Consider the following 27,182-nt stretch of genomic DNA (forward strand, 5'->3'; position numbering starts at 1 on the left):
CTTTCTACTATCCATCTCACATTGGTGATCTGATCTCTTGTTCCTCTGCCTTTTCGCAATCCTGCTGAATGAATGGTTCCAGTCTTTTCTGAATGATCTTAAGTAAATGAGAAATCAGTGCAATAGTTCTGTAATTTTCACACTCTCTCTCTCTTGCATCACCTTTCTTCAATAAAGGTATATAAACTGATTTTTTCCATTCCCTAGGCCATGTAGTTGTGTTCCATATTTGCTGACATAAAGCTGTTAAAATTTTAACTGCCTCATTCTCCAGGACTTTGAGCAGCTCAATAGGCATTCCATCTCCTCCTGGTACTTTCTTACTGGATAGCTGTTGCAGTGCCCACCTCACTTCACTCTCCAGTGGTACTGGCTCCTGTGTATAATCCTGCTCTTCAACTTTCTCAGTAATTTTGGAGTCCTTTCTGTAAAGGGCTTCTGTATACTCTTTCCAACTTTCTTTGATGTCTGCAACTTCTGTAAGATATCCTTTTACTTTTCAATATTGTTACCGTGGCACTGAACTTCCATAGTTTCCTGATCTTTTTTTTTGAAAAGGTCTCTTGTTTTTCCTTTCTTGTTTTGGTCTTCTGTTTGTTGGCATTTTCCTAGTTAAAGTATTTTTCCTTGTCTCTTCTGTCTTGTCATTGAAACTCTGCATTCAAATGTGATACTTCCTGCATATTTCCTGTAGCCTTCATTTTCCTCCTTTCCTGATGGCAATTTTGATGGCATCTTCTGATAGCTATTTAGACTTCTTCCTGCAAACTGTTGGAATATTCTTATTGGCTTCTGTTTTAATTATATCTTTAATCTCTTCCAATAGTTCATCTGGTTCTCTTTCACACAAATTGAATGTGTTGAATTGTTGTATACTAATATTGTATTTAGCTGGTATGTTTCCAAGATCATATCTGATCGACATTTGTGTTGTTTTCAGTTTCTGTAATTTCACATGTATTGTAGTCACTAATAATTCATGGTCTGTTCCACAGTCTGCACCTGGAAAAGTTTTGACAGAGTGAATTAAATCAAACTACATTATTTTATTTAATAAACCTGTCCATTGCAAGCATAAGAAATTGCAGTAGGTTGGGAGAAGGTTATTTCTACAAATTTTCTTTTTTGTATAGAATTTTTACTCCTTAATCATTGGTAATTTCTGTTTTGGAATGGAGTAGAGTGCCCTCCCTTCTTGGACTCCTTGGAGGTTTCATGTAATAATAATAAATTGTTCATCTACCAATCATAATATCAGACAGTACTTTTCACTGACCTAATACTAGATCTTTTCTTAGCCAGTTTGCCTTCCAGGTATATTGTTGAAGTTACTTCTCTGAGTAACTTAGACTATGATTTCATGAAAGTTTCTTCTCTGGCAGAACACCTTTCTCTCAGCCATTCGTAATCATTTCTTCTTTGATATTACAACAGTGGTAGGTTGGAAGAGCTCTAAGACTTGTTACAGAAGTGTTTGATATTGGAATTGAATTTTCATTTCCTCCCAGTGGTGGTCGGTGAAAATTCTAAGTGGGGGTGCTGCATATACAAAAAAAAAAAAAAAAAACTTTTTTTTTTTTCCTAATCAGTAATGAATTTATTAATAAATAAATTTACATATTAAAAATTGCTTTATTAAAAATATTTCATCCTCACCACGTACAAACACCAATAATAAAAGTTTCGTATCAATAGCAATGACAAGTGCAAACGAATATCGCCGTTAGATCGCAGTGCATTTGTTTCGTGTAACGATAATTGAAAAAATATAATTCTTTTCATATTTTCAACAATGACACTCATCATAATTCAGCCTTGTATCTATAATAAATAAATAATTATATGTTATTTTAACAAAATAAAATAAGATTTACAAAAAATAGTTCACCATGAACACGCACCATTAATAAACGTTTCATATTTCACAGAAATAACGCGCACAAGCATACTAAGATACACTGCCCAAACAGCAGTGTTTGAATGACGTAATGTGCAATGACAAGCGCAAACGAATATCGGCGTTAGATCACAGTGCATTTGTTTCGTAATCTAAAGCGTTAATCGAACAATTTCAATTATTAACTATTCAATGAATGTTAAAACATAAGCTGTAACCTTTAACATGTTATATTGCATTTATATAATGTTGTAAGCATTGTTATTATTTATATACACAGACAAAATTTAATTTTTTCATTTTTTCCTTGGGGGGGTGCTGCAGTGTCGCAGTGCTTATGTACAAGCCACCACTGTTTCCTCTTCTATTCAACATTTCTGCCCATTATCTAAGCCAGCCTTTCCCAAACCATGTTCTGCAGAAAGTGAATAAGTGAAAAATGAAAAATGATCAAAATTAATATGAGCCTGGAATGGTTTTGTATGTTGTGACAAGTTCAGACATGTTTGAAAATCAGGTACTCCTCACTTTGCTTGTGGATTGTGCTGTTAAGGCCAGGGCATGCTGGCCTTGACTCAGCCACCCACGGTTGTTGACCCCCTCCAAGCATAAGTGAAGTACATAGGTATCTATTCTAGGAAACATGCCATCACAAGCAAGGTCAATGCAATGCAGCCTGGCATGCCTGTATTGTGTGCTGTTGCATTTTTGCGATGCGATACAGCCTGCTGCAACGATAGCTTGTGCTTAGCTTTACATTGAATACAAGACTTGATGATAATCGACTCTAACCAAGGTGTTCTGTTAAAATTTCATGATCCTGAAAAAGTTCAGTTCAGTGTTCCATCATAGGAAATGTTTGAAAAATGCTGATCTAAGCTATGTTTTCCGGTAGTGTAGCAGAGTGGGTCCAAGAAAAATAAAAAAAATAATAAAAAAACAGCATATTGTAAATGGCTTGAGATGGAAGTTCCAGTGTCATTCTTAGCCTATTGAATCATTCAACAGTTTTCAGAAACCTTCTTACTTTGAAAGATCTAAATTGCAAGAGACTTGCGTTTTGCAGAAATTATCACTTGCAAAGGCTGTGGGGGGCATGATTTCTATTAATCTGTGCTCCCATCTTCCTAACCTAGATGACATAACAGCAGCATCTAGACAGAGAACTGGCTTCCTGCCATAATGTTTCTCTTTTGGTTCCTGCATGGTTGATTGGGACATATCATCAATGGCTATATCAGAAACAGTGCAGTGCATGCCTCCTGTGGCCTTCTATCAGAGGGACATTGGAGAAATATTGAATGACCGGGATATCAAAAAAACTTCTGATCCTAATAGTTACATTTAAAAGTTACAGTTACATTTAGAAGATGTACTTCTGAGTTGATGACTGTTCTTCACATCAACTCTATACTTGGTTATACTCAGCCAGAATTACCTTGCAGCATGGAGGCAGACCCATGTTCAGCCTATTCCAATTCTGCCATCAGGCTGTTGACCTGTTGCTCCTACCTAAGTACTCAACAATAAATTATACTTAACAAGAAATTATAGTCTTTTTTAATCCTTTATCATGTGCAAACTTTGTTTGTGCATGAAGTATTTTCATGTCTAGACTTCTTGTATATATAGGAGCTGTCGACCTCACATCAATTGCCTTAGTATTCTATGATGCACTAAGCATTACGAGAAGGGTCACTATTTAGACTGGTTTCAGCCTTTATGACGGTCGACGGTCTCATCAATGAGAGCCAGATCAAAGAATTAATTCAACCTTGGTATCTTCCCCAGGTTTGGCTTCCACTGATGAAACCTCAGTAGAATTCAAAACCAGTCTGAGGGATGACCCTTCCCATGACATATATATCAATATATACATCTGAAAGGAAACATGCTTTGCATTATGGGATATTAAGACAATTTATGTGATGTCAACTGCCTCTATATACGTACATGTGCAAACTTTGTTTGCGCATTATAAAGGCCAACAGCAGAAAATTGCCTTCTGTCCAAATGGGAGCTGTGCGTTCTGGTCACTTGCTAAAGCCTCAACTTCTGCTCACCTGCACGTCTACCTCTCTCTCATCCCAATGGTACCACCGTTACTTTACCCAAGGCTGACCTCCTGGCATCACTCTTTTCCTTGAATTCCTGCATAGATGACTAAGAGAAATCACCTCCTACCATACTAGAATCCAAGCACCATATACCTCCTGTAGTTTTTCAACAAAAAGACCTCAGGAAGCCACTTAATAAATTGGACACTAAAAAAGGTTTGATGGCATCTTTCCAGTTGTTCTCAAACATTGTGCTCCAGAGCTAACACCCATCCTGCGTTGTCTCTGTAATCTATTATACATAACAAGCAAAAAAGTAGGGTAGGGAGAGGTATTTGTTCACTCGCAAATGGGGAGGTGAATATTATGAATGAAGTAAATGAGAGAGTGGAGGTACAACACGAACAGGAAAATGGGGGGGGGGGGGAGTCAGGGTGGACGGGGAGGAACTTTATGAAACATGCGGGTGCTGAATTCAGAGGTGAATGTGTAAGCGGACAAACACAGATTGAGATGAGTGGGAAGAGTTTAGGTGTGAGGAAAGTTGTAGAATTGGTGGTAATATAGATGAAGTGACTGGGGAAGGTATTGAAGAGTCGCATCATAGAAGCGACGTTCATAAGACTTGTAGAAGCAGTAATGATTTCTTATGTTTATTCACTAATGCTAGAAGTATTCGAAATAAGGGAAAAGAAATCATTGCTTTGCTCAAGTCTGTTCACCCCAAAATTGTTGGTTTAAGTGAGACGTGGTTAGATGACGAAGACATCCTGACAGGAATAGAGATGAACGGATATGATATTTATCGTGAAGATAGACAGGGAAGAAAGGGAGGAGGAGTAATGTTAATGGTAGCAGATGAGTTGTGCCCATCTAAGGTGGAATTGCAAGGTGCAAATAGTGGTCATGGTTTTGAGGCGGTATGGTGTGAGATAGAAGTAAACATGATGAAATATTTAGTTGGGTGTTGCTATAGACCTAGTAATATGGAGGGTAATGAGAAGGAAATGTATAAGCAAATTGGCCTAGCTAGCAAGAAACGAGTTATTATTATGGGTGACTTTAATTATGGTGATATAGACTGGAAGCAAGAGACTGCATCTGGGGGTAAAGAAAACGAATTTTTGGAGTTTTTGAAAGATAATTACCTTAGGCAGCACGTAACGGAGGGTACACGAGGATCAAGAATATTGGATTTGATCATCTCATCAGATGATATTATAAATGAGGTGTCAAATTTTCCACCATTTGGTGAGAGTGACCATGAGGTGATCACATGCAGGGTGACCAGTCATTCGAAGATGTCTGTTAGAAAGGGATATATGTGGAATCATAAGACTGGTAATTACGAAAAGCTCAGGAAACAGCTTGCGATAATAAATTGGAAAGAGGAACTGGATGGAAAGGATATCAATGCTGCTTGGGCCATACTCAAGAACTATTTGGTGGAGGCAATAACAGAGTGTATTCCAAGGATCAAGAGGGTAAATAGAGTGGGTGTAAAATGGATGAATCAAGAGATAAGGTATTCAATCTGGAAGAAGATATTATAGAAGAAACACAAAATGAGTATTTATAACAACCAGTTGCATGAGAAGTACAAAGAGCAGGCAAGGAAGGTGAAAGGTGACTAGCTTGATAAGGGTAGCAAAAATGCAGTATGAGCAGCAGTTAGCTAAAGCAGCCCAAAAAAATCCTAAGGAGGTTTTTCGATATTTCGTAGTAGAAGAAAGAATGATTATGGTAGGATGGGATTGATTGGTGAAAACGGAGGAATGATAACTGCTGCGGAGGATATAGTTGAGATATTTAGTGAGCAATTTCTAAAGGTATTTCATTCTTGTGAATGTGACACCATGCAGAACTTGAAAGCAGTGGGAAAGGAGGAGGAACTGTTAGTAAGTGAACAGGAGGTATATGAGGAATTGAATAGACTTGATGTAAATAAGGCTGTGGGATTTGATGCTATTTCACCACATGTCTTGAGGGAATGTGCCAGAGAGTTAACAGCTTTTGTATATCTTTTCAACATGAGTCTCTCACTGGGTCAAGTTCCAAAAGAGTGGAAAGAGGGTAAAATTGTTCCAATTCATAAGGGAGGTGATAAGAGTAAGGCTTTAAATTATAGACCAGTCTGTGTGTCTGGAGTTGTGGTCAAGGTATTAGAGAAGTTAGTTAGGAATAAGATTCAGGATTGGGTTGACAACAGAAAAATACTCTTTGGCAGCCAGCATGGATTTACTAAAGGAAGATCATGCTTTAGCAACCTGCTTACTTTTTATAATAAAGTGACAAATGCATTGGATAAGGGTGTTGCATATACAGTGGTATATTTAGATTTTGCCAAGGCATTTGATAAATTGCTACATGACAAGCTGGTAATTAAATTGGAACGGATGAGGCTGAACAGTAGATTGGTTTGCAGGATTGGAGATTGGCTGTCTGATAGGTATCAGCGAGTTGTCTATGGAGGAGCGATATCCCAGAAGAGGAAAGTTACTGGTGGTATACCTCAAGGATCTGTTTTGGGTCCATTGCTGTTTAATTTGTATGTAAATGATATATGGAGAGGTCTGAATGGTGATGTGCAGTTGTTTGCAGATGATGCAAAGTTTGGGAGAGCTATCAGGAGTAGTGTGGATGCTGTAGCTTTGCAAGAGGACTTGAATACACTGTCTGAATGGTAAATAAGTGGGGATGTCGATTCAATGTTTCAAAGTTTAAGGTTTTTGAAATTTGGGAAGCAGAGATGGGATGTAAAGTACAATCGGTGCAAATATCTTGGAAGAGGTAGAGGAAATGAGAGTTCTGGGAGTGATTGTAGACAAGGACCTAAAATTTCGGGGATATGTTACTAAAATAGTGAAGACAACACAGCGGATAATGGGAATGATGCGGAGGACATTGACTTGTAGAAGTAAGGATGCTATGGTTCCTTTGTATAAGGCTTTGATCAGGTCACATATGGATTACTGTGCACAGATCTGGTCACCTGGTTTTCAAAAAGAAGATATTGCGTTGGAAAAAGTTGAGAGGCAATTGACTAAGGTGGTTTCTGGTCTCTGGAATGTAGAGTATGAAGACAGATTGACAAAATGCAATTTGCAGAAATTGGTGGATAGACGGAGGAGGAGGGGGGGGATATGATTGAGACATATAAGCTGTTAAGAGGTTATTACCAGATTAATGTCGGGGAGGTTTTGCACAGAATGGGTGAGGATAGCAGGAGAACAAGAGGTCATTCCTGGAAGCTGTATAAGGAGGGTGTGAGCAAGGGAGTGAGGAGCAGGTTTTTTGCATGGAGAGTGGTGAGTGATTGGAATGCTTTGCCCGAAAGTGTGGTGTGTGCAGAGACAGTGAATATATTTAAGGTATACTATAGTATGATAAACTGTGTGTATAACAGTGGACCTCCCATGATGAGTCTTTGACTCCATGGAGGTTTTTATAATAATAATAATAATAACTGGTACTTATCCCTATTCACGGAATCAGTCTCATATCCATCCTTTTTCACAAAAAAGGAGATAGAAGTCTGCTGTTAAATTACTGACCAGTTGCTATCACCTCTCCAAAATAATGGAAAAATCATCAATAGCCAACTTTTCCACTACTTAAAGGCTCAGCAGTTAATCAGCAACCACTAGCATGGATTTAGCCATTCAAGATCCACAACTAACCTTATAGCTTACATCACCCACCACTGGACATGTGCTATGGAAAGGTTCAGAGAAACTTGTGCTGTTAAAGTTTCTCCAAATAAATCATCCACCTTTGGATACACTGCTATCCATTATATACATCATTCAACTCTGGTTTATTTAAAGGTTTTGGATAAACCTGTACTGTTGCATTTTACATTTCTAATTCATTTCGTGGGATCTAACTTAGAGGGCCTCTCAACAGATTGCTATCTTGGTCTGTTTTCCACCCTTTAAAATTGGATTTCTGGTTTTCTCTCAGGTCATTTGCTGCTTGTAATGGTGAATGGTATTTTCTCTTTTCAGATTACTGTATACTAATGCATGTTGTCCTCTGGAATCTGTTACATCACCTACTTTTTGCCTCTTATACATACTTGACCTTCTCTCACTGACCTCAAACTCTATTCATAGTTTTGCTGATAATAGCATTTTCCATTCTTCCTATTCATATGGAAAACTTTGCAGTGCTCAGAAATCCTCTCCAAGATCATCTACAACCAGTGCATTTATGACACCCTAGTCTCCTTCAGTACTTTAAAAAAACACTTTTTTTTTAAAAAAAGGAAAAAAATAGTTATCTCCTTTTCTTTGATAACACTGCTTGCTCAACATCACATGGCATCCCCGGTCTTTAATAAACACTTGCTATCCTTTTTCATTTTCCAGACATTTCTTATTTGGGATACTACTCCAAAAATTTCTCTAAAAATTCTTGATTCTGTCCAAAAGAGTGTAGTTCAGCTAATTGACAATCTTTCACAGATCCTTTCCAACCATTCCCTCACAGATCATTGATTTTTGCATCGTATCTTTTTTACACATACTTCAAGAGCTATTCAGCAAAACTGGCATTTGTTATTTTTTTATTTTTGCTAAACCCAGAATAATGTAAGCAGTAGTTGTCCAACATCCTTTTACAGTTCAACTGATAACTACTGAATCTGCTACTTCCATCATCTTTCAATCTATCTACCTCTGTTCTTTGAAGAACATTCATCTCACTGAAGAGAATACTTTGTGAGGAAGGGTGTTTTCCAAAGATTACAACCTCCAGACTTTCAAAAAGAACCGAGATTCCTTCTCTTAACTCTTGTCCTGCATCAGACTGATGCAGTGTGGAACAGGGTTTTTCAACATCTTGCATGCAAGAGCAGTTTGAAAAAAAAAAAAAAAAAAAAAAGCGTTCTGTTCCTAGTGTCATAATATTGGTTGGATGATTATTGTCATGATTATAATAAGTTTCTCTGAATATATCATCTGCATCTAGATAAACCTCTATCCATTATACATATTATCCGTCTCGGGTATATCCAGTACAGGTTTTGGATAAACCTGTACTGGAATAAATTATCTTATTTAATTTAAATGACCTATTTTATGTTGAACTTTTCATAATTCTCTGTTTCTGAAAATGGAAAACTTACTAATACTTTTGTGATAATAAAAATGATTTATCTAACAGATAAGCTTAGGTGTTGATGGTTATTCATGATTTATTTTTCACATTATTAACAACATCGCACACTTTTTTCACAAAGATATTTTATTAACGCTTATATTTCGCTGATTTTCAACTTGGCATCATCAGAGCACAACACACTTGTACACGCGACAGTGAGTGAGTGAAACAATATAATTGCAAAAGAACAAAAGATCTGAAGTCCTATTTTTGGCATTCTCTAACTGGCAAATTAATGCAACCATATTTGTTAAGGTTGGGAGAATTCTTCAAAGCCATTGCTGACTCAAAAAATAACCTTTCAGATCTATAACGAATTCTTAAATAGTACATTTGTTTTTCTCCATCTAATCCTGTGTGAAGGCGTGTCCAAAGCGTGGTCTGCCAGTCCCGACTTGCCATAGTAATAATAGCAAATGTATCTTTCATGTTCTTCCAGGCGGATGTTCACTGATCTTCCTGTTTGCCCATAATAAGCCAAGTCACAGTCACAAGGAACTTCATACACTCCTGGGTGTGCTAAAGGGTGAAGTTTATCCTTAGGCGAGCGGATCAGAGTTGCCAGCTTGACATGAGGTTTCAAAGTGGTGCGAAGGCCATGTTTCAACAAAACATTGGCTATCTTTTCCAATGTATCTCTGATATAGGGAATAGAAATGGTCATGTTGTATTCTTGTGTATTAGGGGAGAGCAGAGTAATGGGCCTATGTAGTATTTTATCTATTTTGTAGGGATTGTAGCCATTGGCTAAGAATGTATGGCGCAGGTATTGGAGTTCTGTGGTCAGAGCTGTATCGTTAGAACAAATGGATCTGGCTCTGTGTGTGTAAGTGTTTTTAAAATGCCGTACTGTTGGACTGGATGATGATGATGATGATGTGATTGTTTATGTAGGTATCTTCCTGTGTGTGTAGGGCTTTCCTAAATTAGAAATCATGATGAAAGTACAATGGGGTATCCACGATCTTCCGCCAGCAATGGCCAATAACGTGCGACTAGATATAGCAAGTATTCTAAACAAGGCTAAGCCTCCATAAAGCAATATGCCACGTAAGCAAATAACTACCCTAAAATAGTTATATAATAATAAAAATATTATTATTACAAAAGCCGATAAAGGAAATGCAACAGTTATCATGAATCAAGAAGAGTATAACAGAAAAATGCAAGATCTCCTATGTGACAGTTCCACATATCAAATTATACATCGAGACCCCACGATGTCTCAAAAGAAAAAAAAAGTCTGAAAATTACTGAAAAAAGTGACATCATGGCCCAAAGAAATCATCAGGAAAATAAAACCAATTCATGTTAAACCACCCCCATATTTATGGATTACCAAAAATCCACAAAACTAATATCCCCCTATGCCCCATAGTCCCACATATCAACTGGCCTGGCATTTAGCCAAGTTGCTTCCCCCCCCCCCCCTTACTGGCAACTCCTCTACTTTTGTAAAAAAATTCAGTCCATTTCAAACAGTCCTAAAAAATTCAGACATAATGGTTAGTTTCGATGTCACCACCTTATTTACCAATGTACCACTTATAGACACTCTTGATTTAATCAAGTCTAAATTTCCCCCTGATATTTTTGAATTATTTAAATATACCATGAATGCAGGTTACTTTACATGGGGAGGAAAATTCTACAAACAGATTAATGGTACTGCTATTGGTTCCCCCCTCTCTCCCCCGTTAGCAAATTTTTACATGGAACACTTTGAAAACAAAGTACTTACCACAGCTACATACAAGCCACAAGTGTGGTTACGCTATATAGATGATGTGTTTGCCATCTGGCCCCATGGACAAGACACTTTGGATGCGTTTGTCACCTATCTAAACAGCCAACACTCCAAAATCCACTTCACAGTAGAAAAAGAATTAAATAACTGTTTACCATTTCTTGACACATTAGTCACCTGACTTTCAGATGGATCACTATCTTTTTCTATTTACAGAAAGCCTACACACACAGGATGATACCTACATAAACAATCACATCGTCATCCAGTCCAACAGTACGGCATTTTAAAAACACTTACACACACAGAGCCAGAGCCATTTATTCTAATGATACAGCTCTGACCACAGAACTCCAATGTCTGCGCCGTACATTCTTAGCCAACGGCTACAATCTCTACAAAATAGATAAAATACTACATAGGCCAATTGCTCTGCCCTCCCCTAATACACAAGAATACAGCATGACCATTTCTATTTCCTATATCAGAGGTACATCAGAAAAGATAGCCAAAGTTTGTTGAAACATGACCTTCACACCACTTTCAAACCGCATGTCAAGCTGGCAACTCTGATCCGCTCGCCTAGGGATAAACTTCACCCTTTAGCATACCCAGGAGTGTATGAAGTTCCTTGTGAGTGTGACTTGGCCTATTATGGGCAAACAGGAAGATCAGTGAACATCTGCCTGTAAGAACATGAAAAATACATTCGCTACTATTACTATGGCATGTTGGGACTGGCAGACCACGCTTTGGACACTCCTTCACACAGGATTAGATGGAGAAAAACGAATGTGCTATTTAGGAGTTGTTATAGATCTGAAAAGTTATTTTTTGAGTCAGCCATGGCTCTGATGAATTCTCCCAACCTTAACAAATATAGTTGCATTAATTTGCCAAAAATTTGGGAGACAGTTATCCTAAGAAAAACTCCTGCATAGCTTTTTTTTTTTCCGTTAGAGGGCACCAAAATAGAACTTCAGATCTTTTGTAATTGTATTGTTTCACTCACTCACTGTCATGTGTACAAGTGGGTTGTGCTCTGATGATGCCGAGTTGAAAATCAGCAAAATATATGCGTCAATAAAACATCTTTGTGAAAAAAAAAGTGTATGGTGGTGTTAATACCGTGAAAAGTAAGTCATGAAAAATTATCTAGTTTCTGTTCAGCAAATGAAGCTCACGATTTCCCTGCTTAATGAAGTAATTCTTGACTTATGACTAATGCAATATTACAGAACTTGATAAATATATATATACACACTGGTTATACAGTATTTATTAAAATAAGTTATAAGTTTTTAATTATGCCATTTTAAAATTCATATTTGTTGTATATTTAGGCTCATGACCAACCTGATGTTTATGAAACAAGTGATCTTCCTGAATCAGATCAGCTGACTTCAGATATAATTGTAGTGAGTAATTTTCATGCTCTAAATTTGATAATTGTGTTAATAGTTTATATATAAAAAGTTATATTTTCATCATCATCATCATCATCAAATTCCTTACATGTAACCTCAAGGGGATACATGTAAGGAATATGTAGTACTATCATATCCTGTACATACTGTACAGGATATGATAGTACTACATGAAAAATTTACATAATTACTAACTTCCTATCTACAATTTTCCTCCAAATCAGTCTATTACTTGTCAAGACTCCAATATTATCATTATCAGATCTTATATTTCTATCGTCTAAGGCACATTGTACCGTATCAATCCACCTATATCTTGGTCTTCCTCTGGGTCGTTTTCCTGCCAACCTGGCAGAAAGCACTTGTTTTGCTAATCTTTCCTCGCCCATTCTGTTTAAGTGACCATACCACCTGAGATTAGCTCTGCTAACGCATTCCTGGATGCTGACAATGTCAAGTTCTTTCCTAATATCCTCGTTTTTCATATGATATTGCCATTGATGCCATCTGTTTCACCTCTAATCTTTCTCAGGACTCTCATATCTGTTCTTGTATACAGCTAATTTAGTGTTCTGACTAATTTCTCTCTTATTCCATATGAATTTGTTCAGTTGACTTCCTACCATACCAGCTTTGTGGATTCTGTTGTCTATTTCCATATTTAATTTACCATCTTCACTAAAAATCGTGCCTAAGTAGCTGAAATATTTTACTTGTTCCACAGGTTCCTCGTTCAAAATACAGTTGATATTTCCAACAATTCTACCTATTTTCATAGGTAGAATTGTTGAAATTGGCTTTGTCTTTTTAATGCTGACCTTCATAATCTATTACAACAGTTATTCAATTTAGTCTTATCTTGCAGACTTGTAGCGGATTTATTCAGAAGTATAACATCGTCCGCATAAAGCAAAGAGCTGACATTAACATCTCCAATTCTGATATCATGTTCAATACCACTTTCCTTCATAATGTGATTCATATAGATAATGAATAACAGAGGGGATAATGTACATTCTTGTGTCACACCAGATTTAACATTAAACCATCTTCCTGTACATCCTTCAATTCTAACTGCCGACTTACAACTCAAATACAGACTAAGTATTGCTTGATATAATGCCCCATTGACACCATATAACTGTAGTGTATTGAAAAGCTTCTCTCTCTCTCTTGGCACCTTGTCATATGCCTTTTCCAAATCGACAAAACTTAAATACAGATCCTTGTTATATTCTCATGCTTTCTCGACTATTTGTCGAAAGTGAAAATCTGATCCTGACAACCTCTATTTGGCCTGAATCCAGCTTTTTCTTCACCAAGCTTTTCTTCCACAATTCTTCTCAACCGTTTCTCAAGTATACTTGCATAGATCTTGCCAGGAACACTCAGTAGGGAAATACAGTCATACCCCAACTTACACGAATTCGGAGTTACGTGGTTTCTTATATGTATGTATTTCCATCCCGCTTCACCATTAGTCATATCTTTCAGACGCCGGCTGCATTCGCCAGTGTCGCACATGCTGTGAACAAGCACTGACGTGTTTTGCGTGGTCTCCATTCATACACGATTTTTATAGTCTACAAACCTTGCAATTGTTTAATGTTATGTTCTTGATAAAATTTTATCACATAAAAAATAATAATGTTGTCCAAAAGAAGCAAGTCCGATTCTTCTACAGGTAGCCAGAAAAGAAAAACATTGACTTTGGAAACAAAACGTCAACATTATTAAGGATTTTGAAGGGGAATGAAAATTTGTGAGCTAGCAAAGAAGTTCAATCTACAGGAATACACAGTGAGGACAATCACAAAAGAAAGGATTTACAGATTTTGGAGGACATAGATTCTAATGAGGAATGAATTGTAGCCACAAGGCAAGGAATAAAAAAATCATTAGCTTGCTATGAAGAAATTTTGCGTGACAAGAAAAAGACATTATGCCATCAGATGAATCTATTAGATTTTATGAAACCATCGACATCGAATCTTTTTTTTATGTACGAAAAAGTACAATTATGATTATATTTCTTAAAAAATATAGGTGTTTTTGTAAACCTTTGGTCCCAATTGTATGTTTTTTTATATAAATTACATGTAAAATTATAACCCGAGTCACGCGAATTCGACTTACGCGCTTTTTGTTGGTCCCACCTACCGTGTAACTTCGGGGTTTTACCGTACCTCTGTAATTCTCCCATTCAGTTTTATTTCCCTTTTTATATATGGGCACTATTAGAGCTCTACTCCAATCATCGGGAATTCGTCTCTCTGTCCAGGCTTTCTGAACTATGCAGTGCAGCCACTGTAAGACTTTTATACCACCATACTTCAGCATTTCTGGTCGAATATCATCTACTCTTGCTGCCTTTCCACATTTCAAGCCTTCGATGGCTTTTTCTACTTCAAGTATGGATATGTATTCCTGACTGAATGCCTATTTTGTGTTTTTTACCACTGTGCTATCACTGCTTGTTTCATTTAGCAATTTTTCAAAGTAATTACTCCATACTTCAAGGATATCTTTTTCTTCTGTTTTCATGTCATCTTTATCATCTCTAACTCCTTTTACAGCACTCTTTCCTGCATTTCTAAGCTTCTTCAACAACCTCCAGAATATCTTACCACCTTCTTGATATTTATTTTCTATGTTCTTGACAAAGTTCTTCCATGACTTTTGTTTAGCTAGTTTTACACAGTCTTTCGCTTTCTTACATTTGTCTCTGTATTCTCTAAGAGCAAAAGCTGACTTATTTGCCAGGAACTTTTGATATGATTTCTTCTTTTCCTTCACTGCTTCTTTAACTTCCTGTGTCCACCATGGAGTCCTGATTTTTCTGTCCTTGCAGACAACCTCGCCACTTAATCTCCAAGGTTTGGTTCCTGTTCTCAAACTGTTTCATTTTTCCTTCAATAATCTGAGAGCTGCTTATCTTTTATTCACTTTAAAACTTTCTTACATGTCATTCTTTTCAATATGAAATTCAATTTTATCCTGCTCAAGACTAAATAGTGAGCACTTCCAATTTCAAATCCTCTGTACACTCTGGTTTCCTGCACAAGGGAGAAAACATCACTATCAACATTAACATAGTCAATGTGACTTTTTTTATAGCTTGCTTGCTTGCTTCTCTCCATGTGAATTTGTGCACATTTTTATGTTGGAACATGGTGTTAGTAATAACCAGTCCATGTCCTGAGCAGAAATCCAACAGGTATTTGCCATTATTATTAGCTTTGCTCTTTTCTCCAAATTTTCCCAAAACATTTTTGTATGCCTGACAATCACTTCCTACTCTGCTGTTTAGATCCTCAACAAGGACCAACTTTTCCTTTTTCATTGTGTCAGTAGCTTTCTCTAGAGCCTTAAAAAATTCCTCCACTTCTACCTTAGTAGAACTCTCTGTGGGACCATAGGCACAAATAAGTCTCATTGTCCTGTTCCCCATTCTCATATTTGCCCACATTACTCTACTTGAGACTGCCTGCCATTCAAGAAGATTAGCCTCGTATTTTGTGTTGAATACTATGGCTACTCCTTCTTTTCCTTGATTGTCATTGCCTGAATATAACATTTTGTATTTATTGCTCAGAAAGATCTCACCAGTTTTTGTCTTTTTTGTTTCAGTCACCCCTATTAAGTCGATCTGGTACTTATCTAATTCCTCAGCTAGCTCCATTTCTTTGCCATTCAGGCTTCTTATGTTGATAGTACTGATCGTTATCTCTGGTGATGTTGAGTTGGGGTGTGTTTTCAGATTTGTTCAAAGTTTGTTCGAGTTTCAAAGTTATATTTTAACAATTTTAAACTAAATTTATTCATTTGGAAAGTTTTTTTTTGATGTGTAATCATTTCTACATATCTTATCTGAAATATGTAAATACTGTCTCCTCATAATTTTCTGCTGTATACCTTCAATGTATTTATATATATATATACACACACACACACACACACACACACACACACCAGATATTTTGACAGTTCATGATAAGTTTTCAGCCAACTTTTTTCCAAGTGAGTTATTAACACTCTACTCTACTCCACTACACACACCTCATTGTTTCCCATACTACTTAATTTTTCAATGACACTGCTATAATTAGTATCATCTACTGCCTACCACCAACAGTATTTCTTGTCTGTAAATTGCATGTGTTCACATGGTTGATTTGCCTGTATGTAGGATGAAAAACCTGAGTTTTTTGGAGGGAAAAACCTTGCTACCTGGGTATGAGATTGGATGCAGAGGATTTTTATACTAAACAAGAAAGATATTCTTGTTTTAATCCTTTACCCAAGTGTAAACAGATGACATTTGCACATGAAATATCATTTGACTGGACTATTTTTTTATAGAAGTTTTTAATTTCACATACTTTGTCTCAATATCCTGTAATGCACAGCATACTTCCTTTTCGATGTGTATATTGCCATTCATTATCGGAAAGATCATTGGAAGCTAAATCCAGGGAGATATGGTTGTTGAATTAATGCAGAAATCATATTTTCCACTCACAAGGTGTAGCTTAAAAGTTTTGAGACAATTAATATAAAACAATAATTAAAAAAATATACCATGCTAATTTAGGTTAAACTTCAAGGTAGACTCCTCCTTAAATGATGCAGTTTGCACGTTCAGACAATTTACTGCTGCCATCCAAAAATGCCTTTTTCAGAATAAGTGCATTCTCAATCTCATGTAGTGTTTGGAAATTATGACATTTTAATGAAAATTTCAGTTTCAGGAAAATAAAATAATCAGCTGGAGCAAGGTAAGGATGGGTGGTGAAGGACAGTGACTTTCCTGCTTGCTAAAAGTTTCATGACTGCAACTTTGTATGAAGGTGTGTTGTCATGAAGCAGGAACTAATCATTAGATAAGTACAGTGCCAGTCTCACTCAAGTCATTTTTTGTTGTAAGCAATGCAAAACATCTTTGTAATATTCAGCATTGACCTTTTGCTCATAAAGACAAACTTGTGATGAATAACTCCTTGTGCTGAAAAAGATGATGGGCATTGATTTCACTTCAGATTTTTATAAATGTGGCTTCTTGGGTTTTGGTGAATTTTTTTCCATCCACTGTGCACTCTGTTGCTTTGTCGCCAGGAACAATTTTTTTCCACAAAGATTAATCATTTTCTTCTGCCATTCTTAGAAAGTGTTGATGCAAAGCAACCCAATCCTGTTGCTCTATTGTGCCAGTTACAACACATAAAAACCTTCAATTACAAAACACAAGTTGACTCAACAGCTGCTAAACACAAACTACTGTTACTTGATCACATGATAGTCGAAAGTTCACTACAAATATTTTTAATTGTCAGCCAACAATTTTGTATGTAGTAAAATACAACAACCTTGTATGTAGTAAAATTTTGTATTATCATAGTTATGATATGACAGACTTTGTTTGCTTATGGGCAGTGAAATTGGTGGAATGTTAATGCGATACTTGACACTGTAGAAGTTTGGTTGTGTTGCATGTGTTGGAGCTTATGGTTTCTTTTCACTTTAATTTTTTAGAAGTGTCTGCAAAAATTTTGTGAAGGAAAATGGCATCATCAAATTGTAAAAAGTTAAAAAGTGAAAGTATGAAGATGAAAACAGAAATTTTAACCAAGAATGGGAAGAAGATTTTGCATTCACGATTAAAGGGGTAAACCTTTGTGTTTTATCTGCAGTGTGTTACTTAGTCATTTGTCATTACAAAGCCAATAACTTGAAATGCCACTATGAAACAAATCACAAAAACTTTCATCTGATTATTCAGCTAAATCAGAATTATGGAAAAACAACTTAACTGTGTTTAAATTCTTAAACAGCCAGCCTGGTTGGCTGAGTGGTTAGCATGTCTGCTCTCCAGTCAAAAAGTTTTGGGTTCGAATTCCGTCATGGAAATGAATTCTTGTGATTGTCTGTGAAAATACTAGTGGTGGTGGTGGGCAGTAGATAGTGTTGGTGTAGATCAGTGGTTTTTAACTTGCGCATTATTGCCCCCCCCCAGGGGTGCTGTGAACACTGGGGGGGGCGATAAGTGTTATAATACTACTAATATAATAAAAGCAAAAAATTCTCTATTTAATCTAGCATCCCTATTTATATTGTATGTTTGGCAACACTTTTCAGAATAATATTGTGTCTGGCAATACTGTTCAGATTTATTCGGTACTTATTTTTTAGAATTTTTATATTGAAAGTTAAGACCTAAAAGTATTAAACTACTTTTAGGTCTGAATTTTCTACATTGAAAATAATTAATTTGAACTATTTTTAGCAGATCCTCTACTTTTACAAGTTTTAGCTGCTATTCTCCTAACATCTATCTGACAACCCTGGTTTGCAGTTTACATCTAGCTCATGGTATCATATGGTGCACTTCATTGATATTGTGTAGCACTGTAGCCCATTAAAAAGAGTGAAAATATAAAGTGTCCTCAATATTTAAGTGAATATTTAAAATATGGAGTTATTCCATCTATAAATAATGAGCAGTTACCAATGTGCTTAATATGTGAAAAAACTTTCTCGAATGAAGCCTTCAAGAATGATTGAGTATTTAAGAACAAAGTATCCAAATAAAGCAAAAAAAAAAAGGATGTGGAGTACTTTTGCAAATTAAAGACTAAATGTAAAAATCGTCCTGGACTTAAAGGATTGGTTGCAAAACAAAGTAACCCACAAGAGAATGGACTTGTGTCTTACAAACTTTCAAAATTAATTGCAAATGTGGAAAGCCATATACTATTGGTGAAACTCTAATCTCACCAGCTATAAATGAAGTTTAGATACGATTATTGACCTGGGTAAAAGTAATATGGCCTCATCAATTCATCTCAGCAATAGCTCAGTATCAACAAGAATTGACAAAACGGCAAAGGACATTGAAAAAAAAACTTTGTAATGATTTAAAAACCATAGAATTTTCTTTCCAATGAGACAACTTTATGTGACAACAAAGCTTTGTTAATGACCTGCGTGCATTATATAAATACTAATGAAGAAATTATTGAAAGTTTCTATTTGCTGAACGACCGAAAATTGACACAAAAAGTTTTACAATTTTTAAGATTGTTAAAGACTTTTTAATGCTAAAAACATTCCTCTCACAAATATTATTCTATGTGCAACTGATGGAACACCAGCTATGATTGGTCGTCACCATAGATTTATAGCACATTTAAAAGAAGCACTTCCAAACATCTTTACAATTCATTGCATTCTTCATAGACAGCACTTAGCTGCAAAACATCTTAGCAGTGGACTACATAAGACTTTGGATAATGTTATTATAGCAGTGAATAAAATAAAAGCCCAATCATTGAATACTCATATTTTTCGGGAACTTTGTCATGAAAATCGAGAAGAATTTGAGCTTCTTTTGCTTCACACTGAAGTTAGATGACTCTTAAATGGAAACTATCTACAATGCTTTAATGATCTCTGATACTCTTTTGAAATTTCTTAATTTACATGATGAGAACATGTGTAAATTTCTAAAAAAGGAAAAGGTTGATATCGTATATCTTTCCAGTATTTCCACCAAATTAAATGAGGTTAATGTCAAATTGCAGGGTAGCAACATGAAAGCAAAGAGGCTCATAAATGCTTTTATCAGCAAATTAACATTCTACAAGCAGAGCTTTGCAAGACAAGATTTTCTGCAGTTCCCAAGTATAAATAATAGATGATGATGATTTAATATTAATTTAAAATTAGATACAGATTTAAATTGCTATTGTTCCCATCTTCTCACACTGAAAGAAGACTTGATAATCAGATTCAAAGACTTTGATGAGCTTAAAATATCCAACTGGGTCATAAATCCATTTCTTTCTGATGTCACTTCTGTTTATTCAAATTTATGTAAAGAATTTATTGATTTAAAAAAGATTTTGAAGCTCAAGTACAATTTCAATAGCGTGGGTATGAAAGATTCTGGCCAAACATGCAATGCAAGTATCCTCAGCTTTGGCAAGAAATAAAATTACTGCTCACTGCTTTTCCTTCTTCATACTTGGTTGAGAAAGGATTCGACATATTGTTAGCTAAGTAGTGAAATAGATCGCAAATAAGTGAAAGAGGAGACTTGAGACTTTGTTTGTCGAACATTGAATTTGATATTGAAAAATTTTCAGGATCTCATCAGGCTCAGGGTAGCCATTAATGATTGCTTATTAAATACAGTAAGTTTATATCTTTTTTGAATAAAAATTAATTTGTATTAGTCATGAATTTTAATTAACTGTCTGTTCAAATATGTTGATGGTAATTTAGGTTTGCCTAATAATATATTATTGAGTCATTAACCTAGTGTAAAATTGAGCTGGGGGGGGGGGGACAAGGCCATAAAAATAGTTGAAAGGGAGTGCCAGGCAAAAACAAAGATTAAGAACCATTGGTGTAGATGATGTAATTCACTGTAGTTGGTGGATTGAGTAGTGGAGACAGAGTTGTAGAGCAGGTGCCCTCCCTCGATGAGTCTTTGGACTCCTTGGAGGTGTCACAATAATAATAATAATAAATTATCAATAAATAACCAGCAGACACTGTTGATGTTCAGCTTATACAATGACTTAAGCTAGTTTTGTTAGATCATGGAATGTTGCTCATGCTAAATGCCTATATTCTGATGCCGAATTTTTTAAGAAGAATATAGCTGAAGTGTTTGCAGTGTTGGATCCAAATAACATAAAACTCCAGTGACTAATGGCAAAAGTACCAGATTCATGCCACACTACAGAGAGATGTATCTCTCAGATCAGTGCTGATGTTGCAGGCAAAATGCAAAATGATTTAAAGAATTTTCTTGCATTCAGCTTAGCTCTTGACATCTCTGCAGACACAAGACATCCCACAACTGGCAGCATTTGTTCATTATATTTCCTCTGATGCAACTGTGAAAGAAGAGATGTTGGACTTAGTGGTGCCTATTATTACTTTTCTTAAGGAAAAGATTCTATCTTCACCTGGAAAATGATGAATGGAGGCAAGATCTAATGTTCCTTACTGATATAAAGAATCATCTACAAACTCTCAACTTGGCACTCCAGGGGAGGGATAAGATTGTTTCTGATCTTACTCAATTTTCAGCTTTCGGAATAAAATAAGAATTTTTCAGAGAGTGTATTGTCAAGAAACTTCAGTTACTTTCCCAATCTCAAATGGAGTGTAACTACATTTCCTGATATTGAAATAAAAGACCACAAACTGGAAGAATACAAAGATAAATTACAAGGACTGCTTGATAATTTTCTTGACAGGTTTGAGGACTTGCAGAAGCTGAAGCCCTGCTTTACCTTTCATGTAAACCACATTCATGGTTAATGTGATCAGTGATGGTTGGCCAATTCTCAAACCTCTGGTTACAGAATCATTTGCTGTGGAAATGGAACTAAGAGACCTTGGTCTAAAGATGATCTATAAATCCCAGTCTACATTTGAGTTTTGGAAGCAAATTCCAGAAATAAAATATCCTGAAGTGAAGATTTTCAGAGTACTGTGAATCAATGTACTCTGAAAGCTGGATTTTCAATGTTTCACATCCAAGATGGAGACTCACAAGACCTATACCAGTAGTAAATAGCCTGATAATTGTATCAGTGTCTGTTTGTGTTGTAAAAATATTATGATAAGACTATAATTTTGTAAGGTGATATCTGAAATATCTCTAATTTAAATATCTAAATTTATATTTAAATAAAAATTATTTAAATAAATAGATGGTTAAATAAAAATGTAAGTAAATAAATAAAGTTAAATTGAAATAAAATTTAAATATCTCTGATCTCAGAGTTATCAGAGCTAATCTCAGGTGGTATGGTCACTTAAACAGAATGAGAGAGGAAAGATTAGCAAAACAATTCTCTGCTAGGTTGGCAGGAAAAAGACCCAGAGGAAGACCAAGATATAAGTGGATTGATACAGTAAAAAGTGCCTTAAAAGATAGAAATATAAGATCTGATAATGTTAGAGTCTTGACAAGTAACAGACTGATTTCGAGGAAAATTGTAGATAGGAAGTTAGTAATGATGTAAATTTTTCATATAGCACTATCATCATATCCTGTATACCCCTTGAGGGTACACAGGATATGATGATAGTGCTGACATGCAGGAATTTGATGATGATGATATCTCTAATCTAAAATATCTCTAATTTTATTGGTTTACACATTTTCCTCCGTGTTTTGACCAGATATTTATAAGACAAATAAATATCATTAAAATACTCCCTTTTTATTTTTGGCAGTCTCGTTTAATGTTATGAAATGCAAATTTGCATATTTTTCTTAGATGTTTCCATGGCTCATTATTGTATTAAATACACGCAGTGTAGTTAAAACAGGATCAGTTAGGATTTTGAAAAGGTTTGTTGTGTGTGTTGTACTTTGTGATTCTTGAAACTAATACAGATTAACAGGTTAAAAAATACATACATAAATAAATATTATTATGTACACATTTCTTAATATTTATATAAAATATTCATAACAAAATGTGCATTTAACAATAAAAACATTGTGTAATATTTGTTCATATCTTATGGCTCTCAAACATCTGAAGTTTATCATATGTGGCTCTTACATTAAGCAAGTTTGGCCACCCCTGTAATATACATCTTTTATATTATCTGTAGTATGGTCACTAATCCTCTTTCTTCTTGCTCTCCCCCGCTATGCTGTTAGAGTATTTGAGGGCTAGGGGTGAATCTTTATTTTACTCTACTTTTTTTCCTCATGCAGTCAGAGTCTGCCTTCACTTCCAGGTGTTTGTCTTACCTAGTAGGCTGAATCTGAAGAATCCTGGTCAGTGTGGGAGGATTGACCAAATACTGCCCTTAAACAAATGGAGTTGATAAGAATTCTTATGATTCATATGGTTGTATTAATTTGCCAAAAATATGGGAGACTGTTATCTTAAGATCAACTTCTACATAACTGTAATACTTCTTTTTTTTTTTTTTTACATTAAAGGGTGCTAAATTAGGACTTTAGATCTTTTGTCCATTACAATTTGAATTGTTTCACTTACTCATTGTCACATATAGACAATAACATGTTGCTTTGAGCTCTGAAGATGCTAATTTGAAATTCAGCAAAATATAACCCTGTTAATAAACATCTTTTTTTACAAAATAGTTCATTCGGTGTTTTTAATACCATTAAAATAAGTTAGGAATAAAAGAAGAAGAGCCATGTATAGCACTGGCAAAAATAAATTTAGATATTCTTGGAATTTTTGAAACAAGGATAAAAGAAAAAAAATTACTGAAACAAGCAATTATATTTTACATGCTACTTGGAGGAGACCATGGTCAAGGAGGAGCTGGAATTTAAACCAGTATTTCAGAGAATTACAACTCTTAGATTGAAAATCAATAAGCAGTGTGATTTAAGTATAATACAAATATATGCACCCACCTCCAGCCATTCAGATGAAGAAATTAACAATTTCTATGAGGATTTCTCCAACACTTTCATGAGATAGTACATGCTGCTTTGAAGAAAGTGTTTTAGATGTGCAAGGTATTATTATACAGGCACCTTCATGGAGTCTGAAGACTCTTCGTGGGAGACCCAATCTATCCACACAATCTATCTTACCTTTCCTTGAACCCTTTACTAACCACACCTTTATTCAACTTTCAGGGATGACCCCTTGTTCTGGTCCCTATCATCAAGTGCTGAAATATCTCCCCTGCATCAGTCCTATAAAACCTTTAAGGAACTGAAATGTTTCTATCATATTTTATCATTCTATCATATTAGGGAGATTGCTGTTTTCTGAACGAGTCGGTGTGTCAATGCAGGGAAACTAGAGTTCCTGGGGTGGATAGTAGCAGGGGTGGCTTCTTGTGGGAATGGGTGCTTGGGGGAAGTGGGACGACATCAGGTAACACTGAGTCCAGTGGGGTCTGGAGGGGATAATGATAAGTATAGAAGCAGTGACATTTTTATGCTTTATACTAATGCTAGGAGTATCTGGAATAAAGGACATGAAATGGTGGCACTGATAGTGTCAGCCTGGCCAAAAATTATTGGGATCACTGAGATGTGGTTGATGGAAGATGATATAGTAACAGGAATAGAAGTAACAGGGTGGAGCATTTTTTGGCAGGATAGGAAGGGAAAACGTGGTAGTGGTGGAGTACTATTTATAATGAGTAATGACTTACTTCTAAGAGAGGCTTTGAAAGGCAGTGACACTAATGATTTTGAAAGCATATGGTGTGAGGTAGAGGTGGGCAAGACAGGATATTTAGTGGGGGTGTTGCTACAAGCCAAGGAGTACAGATGGTGGGGAGCAGGAGATGTTTAGGCAGTTGAGCTTAGCAAGTGCAAGAAGAATGATTGCTATGGGAGATTTTAATTACAGCAGTATAAGCTGGGAAGAGGAAACCATGTAGTAATAAGGGAATGGAATTTCTAGAATTCTTGAGGGACAAATGTCTTTGGCAACATGTAATAGAGGGAACAAGAGGTTCAAGAGTTTTGGATTTGATCATAGCAGAAGAGCTGATAATAACTGAGATGACATCTCTCCCACCAGTTGGAGAGAGAGTGACCATGTGGTTTTGACATGGACGATGAATAGACATGCAGGAGTATCAAAGAAAAGGGAACATATGTCGAATTATAAGGCGGGCGATTATAACAGTTAGATATCAACTTGGGACAGTTCCATGGAGGGTGGAATTGGAAGGCCAGGATGTCATTAGTGCTTGGGAAATTGTGAAGGAATATTTGTTAGCAGCAATAGTAAGCAGTATTCTCTGAGTGAAGAAGCAGACACAATTTGGTGTAGAGGATGACAAACAATATCAAACAGGAACCGAAGGTGAAAAAGAGATTATGGAAGAGATATAAGGAGAGGGGATGGAGAGAAGATGCATGAAGAATATAAGACTCAGGCCAGGAGAGTGACTAGTATGGTGAGGAAGGCAAAACTGGAATATGAGAAGAGATTGGCACTAAGATCCAAAGAAAATCCTAGGGAATTTTTTAGCTATGTGACCAGAGAAATGATTGTGGAAGAATGACATTGTGGGGAATAGAGTGACTGATGTAGAGGACATGGTGGAGTTGTTCAATGAGCACTTTATTGGAGTATTTCATCCTGGAGAAGAAGGTTTTAACACTAGTGGGGTAGGGCAGGTTCGAGGTTTAGAGGTGCAAGAGCACTAAGATCCAAAGAAAATCCTAGGGAATTTTTTAGATATGTGGCCAGAGAAATGATTGTGGAAGAATGACATTGTGGGATAAAAATGGGAATAGAGTGACTGATGTAGAGGACATAGTGGAGTTGTTCAATGAGCACTTTATTAGAGTATTTCATTCTAAAGAACTGACAGCTCCTTTGACCTGGCTTCTCAATGAAAGTCTGGCTACAGGAATAGAGTCTATGGGAATAGAGTGATTGATGTAGAGGACATAGTGGAGTTGTTCAATGAGCACTTTATTGGAGTATTTCATCCTGGAGAAGAAGGTTTTAATATTAGTGGGGTAGGGCAGGTTCAAGGTTTAGAGGTGCAAGAGGAGAGTGTGTTCCAAATACTGAGTACTCTGGATGTCAGTAAAGCAGTGGGACTGGATGGTATTTCACCACGGGTTTTGAGAGAATGTGCTAAAGAACTGACAGCTCCTTTGACCTGGCTTCTCAATGAAAGCCTGGCTACAGGAAAGGTGCCCAGGGAATGGAAGGAATTTAAGATAATACCATTACATAAGGGCAGTAGCAGACTGGAAGTGTCTAATTATAGGCTAGTTTGTGTGTCATCAGTAGTTAAGGTCTTGGAGAAATTAGTGAGGGACTATATACAATGTTGGGCAGATGAGGGTAATGTTATCTGTGAGAATCAACATGGATTTGTTAAGGGGGCTCTTGCTTAAGTAATATGATTGCCTTTTATAATAAAGTGGCAAGAGCAGTTGATGAGGGAAAGGCATACACTGCCATTTTATGGATTTTGCAAAGGCATTTGGCAGGGTGCTACATGATAAGCTGATATTTAAGTTACAGCACATGGATTTAGATGTCGAGTTAGTCAACTGGGTTCAGGATTGGCTGTCTGATAAGTATCAGAGAGTTGTGCATGGTGGAGGCAATATCAAAGAAACAGAAGGTTACAAGTCTGGTTCCACCGGACTCAGTTGTGGGACCCATATTGTTTAACCTTTATATCAATGATATTGTCAGTGGATTGCATATTTTCATTGTTTGAAGATGATGTGAAGATTGGAAGGGTTATTAGTAATAGTACAGATGTGGTAGCCCTGCAAGAGGATTTGAATAAACTAGACAGATGGGCAAATGAATGGGGATGTCTGGGAATGAATGGGGTTTAATGCAGCAAAGTGCTAAGTCTTGAAGTTTGGGATACAGTGATGGGAGGCTGCATACTTGATTGGAGGAGTTGTACTGGAGGAAGTAGGGGAGATGAGATCTGGGGATGATGATTGATAGAAAACTGAAATTCAGGGTGCATATTGCAAAGATGGTGAAGGTAATCCAGAGGATTGCTGCAATACTGAGAAGGATGCTGACCTGCAGAGATAGAAGAGTTATCATTCTGTTGTATAAAATCCTGATCAGACCACACTTAGACTATTATTCTCAAATTTGGTCCCCAGGATTTGAAGGGGATAAATTAACCATGGAGAGGGTGCAGAGGTGGATAACAAAGATGGTTTCAGGACTGTACAATGTTAATTATGAGGATCAGCTGAGGGCGTGTGGACTGCAGAGTTTGGTAGATAGAAGAAGGAGAAGTGATATGATTGAAACTTTTAAACTGTTGAGAGGCAGTTACAGGGTGGAGCAGCGGAAAGGAGCGATGACAAGGGGCCATCCCTGGAAAGTATGAAAGGAAGCTGTGAGCAAGAG

At 36.3% G+C, this 27,182-nt stretch overlaps 1 protein-coding gene across 1 annotated transcript in view; it reads left to right on the forward strand.

The window, feature by feature from the left end:
- Window positions 1–27,182, forward strand: part of DCTN2-p50 (dynactin subunit 2) — a 220,623-nt gene that overhangs the window by 27,790 nt on the left and 165,651 nt on the right. The window contains exon 2 of the mRNA XM_090403300.1: window positions 12,208–12,282. Within this exon, the coding sequence (XP_090259426.1) occupies window positions 12,208–12,282 (75 nt within the window). The remainder of the gene's footprint in view (window positions 1–12,207; window positions 12,283–27,182) is intronic.

The sequence above is a fragment of the Typopeltis vanoorti genome, chromosome 13 (assembly GCF_054136105.1).
Source record: "Typopeltis vanoorti isolate ZY-2024b chromosome 13, IOZ_Tvanoo_1.0, whole genome shotgun sequence".
Classification (NCBI taxonomy): domain Eukaryota; kingdom Metazoa; phylum Arthropoda; class Arachnida; order Uropygi; family Thelyphonidae; genus Typopeltis; species Typopeltis vanoorti.